We start from the raw sequence: 1,659 nt of genomic DNA, 5'->3' as shown, positions 1-1,659 counted from the left end.
ACTCAACTTTTAATTTTCACTAAAAAGTCACCATGTGAATGACTTTCTGAGGAAAGATTGGATAGTTGAGTGACCATCTAAGGTATTAACCCGATAAAGGCACAACTATCCCTAGACTATGATCGAAATCTCAGAGACATACCTTAACTAAACTAAGGTCCTATTAACCCCAAACTCATTTTTTTTTGGTAATTTTACACAACTTTTGGCTTATGTGGCACACTTTGTGACTCCACGTAGTTGAGGCACGTGAGAGATGTTTGGATGTCATTAAAGCCAAAAATGTGTACAAAATTACAAAAAAAAAAAAAAAAAATTTAGGGAGGGAGGGAGGGATAATAGAACTTTAGTTTAATTAAGATGTGTTTTTGTAATTTTGGTCATAAGGTAGGATCTACTTGTGCCTTATCTCATATTTGATGAAGACGAAAAATGAATAAGAAAGGAAGAAATAAATAATAAACAAGAATAATTAATTTTAAAATTGATTTTACTTGACTGAAAATTAAATTAATTAAACTTTAATACAAGTATCAAATGTCGTACATGAAAAATAAAGAAAAATTATGCTCAATTTGAGCTTTTTCCTCGTATTGAATGGAACCAGCCATTCATTATCGTACAATTCATTGACTCCATCATTTGAACTTTCTACATATTTTAATATTTTCTTCATATGGACAAATTTTATATTGCTATATACTTAATAAAATATTTCATGAAGTGCTTCACGGGGTATGCCTTGGTATTCTATACAAAATTATACTTTTAATTAACATTTTCTTCCTTGCCCTCTTCTTCTTGTCTACACTCTCCATGTTAAATTATGTGATGGTATTTAACGGAATATATAATTTAATAATATATATTTTTTAAAAGTTTGTGGTCAAAATAAAGTTGCAGAGAGAAACCGATTTAAATTTACGTTAGGGCGTTCGACTACAAAAGCCATCCATCTTATAAGAAATTGTTGGATCAATACAATATAGAAACAAAAAGAGGGAGTACTAACACATGGTGTTTATTAACCTAAGAAGATATATGATGAAGTCGCCCATGAGATCTTTTGGAGATGCTTGGAGTCTAGAGGTGTATTTATGACTTACATTAAGGTTATTAAAGACATGTATGTGGAGACAAAATTAACCTGAGCGAGGACAGTGAGAGATTACTCCATGGATTAACCCTTAGCATATTCATTTATGCCTAAGTGATGAATATATTGGCATTATATATTTAAAAGGAGGTGTTGAGATGTGTGTTATTTGTAGATGACATAGTATTGTTTGATGAGTCGTGTAGTGGAGTTAATGATAGATTTAAAGTATGGAGAGCGCCCATGGAGTCTAAAGGTTTAAGGTTAAGCATGACAAAGATAGAGCACCCAGAGTGCAAGTTTGGTGACGTGAGGCATGAGGTAGAGGTGGAAGTAAAGATCAATACACTAGCAATGTACTCAAGAGAGAAAACTGCAAGTATGTTAAGTCTATAATTTAAGGTAACTAAGAATTGACAATGATATTGCACACCGTATTGGACCGGTGTGAGTGAAATAGAAGCTCGCCACTAGGGTATTAACGTGTGATACAAATGTGTCACCAATGACTAAAAGATAACTTTTACAGAGTGGTGGTTAGACCAACACTATTGTATGAGGCT

General features: G+C 32.7%; 1 protein-coding gene across 1 annotated transcript in view; it reads left to right on the top strand.

Moving 5' to 3' along the window:
- Positions 1-1,339: 1,339 nt before the first annotated feature.
- The window catches only part of LOC125849774 (glucan endo-1,3-beta-glucosidase, acidic-like), a 6,847-nt gene continuing 6,527 nt past the window's right edge, over positions 1,340-1,659 (top strand). The window contains exon 1 of the mRNA XM_049529749.1: positions 1,340-1,475. Coding sequence (XP_049385706.1) covers positions 1,340-1,475 — 136 coding nt within the window. The remainder of the gene's footprint in view (positions 1,476-1,659) is intronic.

The sequence above is a fragment of the Solanum stenotomum genome, unplaced genomic scaffold (genome assembly GCF_019186545.1).
Source record: "Solanum stenotomum isolate F172 unplaced genomic scaffold, ASM1918654v1 scaffold10327, whole genome shotgun sequence".
Lineage (NCBI taxonomy): Eukaryota > Viridiplantae > Streptophyta > Magnoliopsida > Solanales > Solanaceae > Solanum > Solanum stenotomum.
The sequence above is the reverse complement of the archived record's forward strand: the minus strand, read 5'-3'. Positions and strand labels throughout refer to the sequence as shown.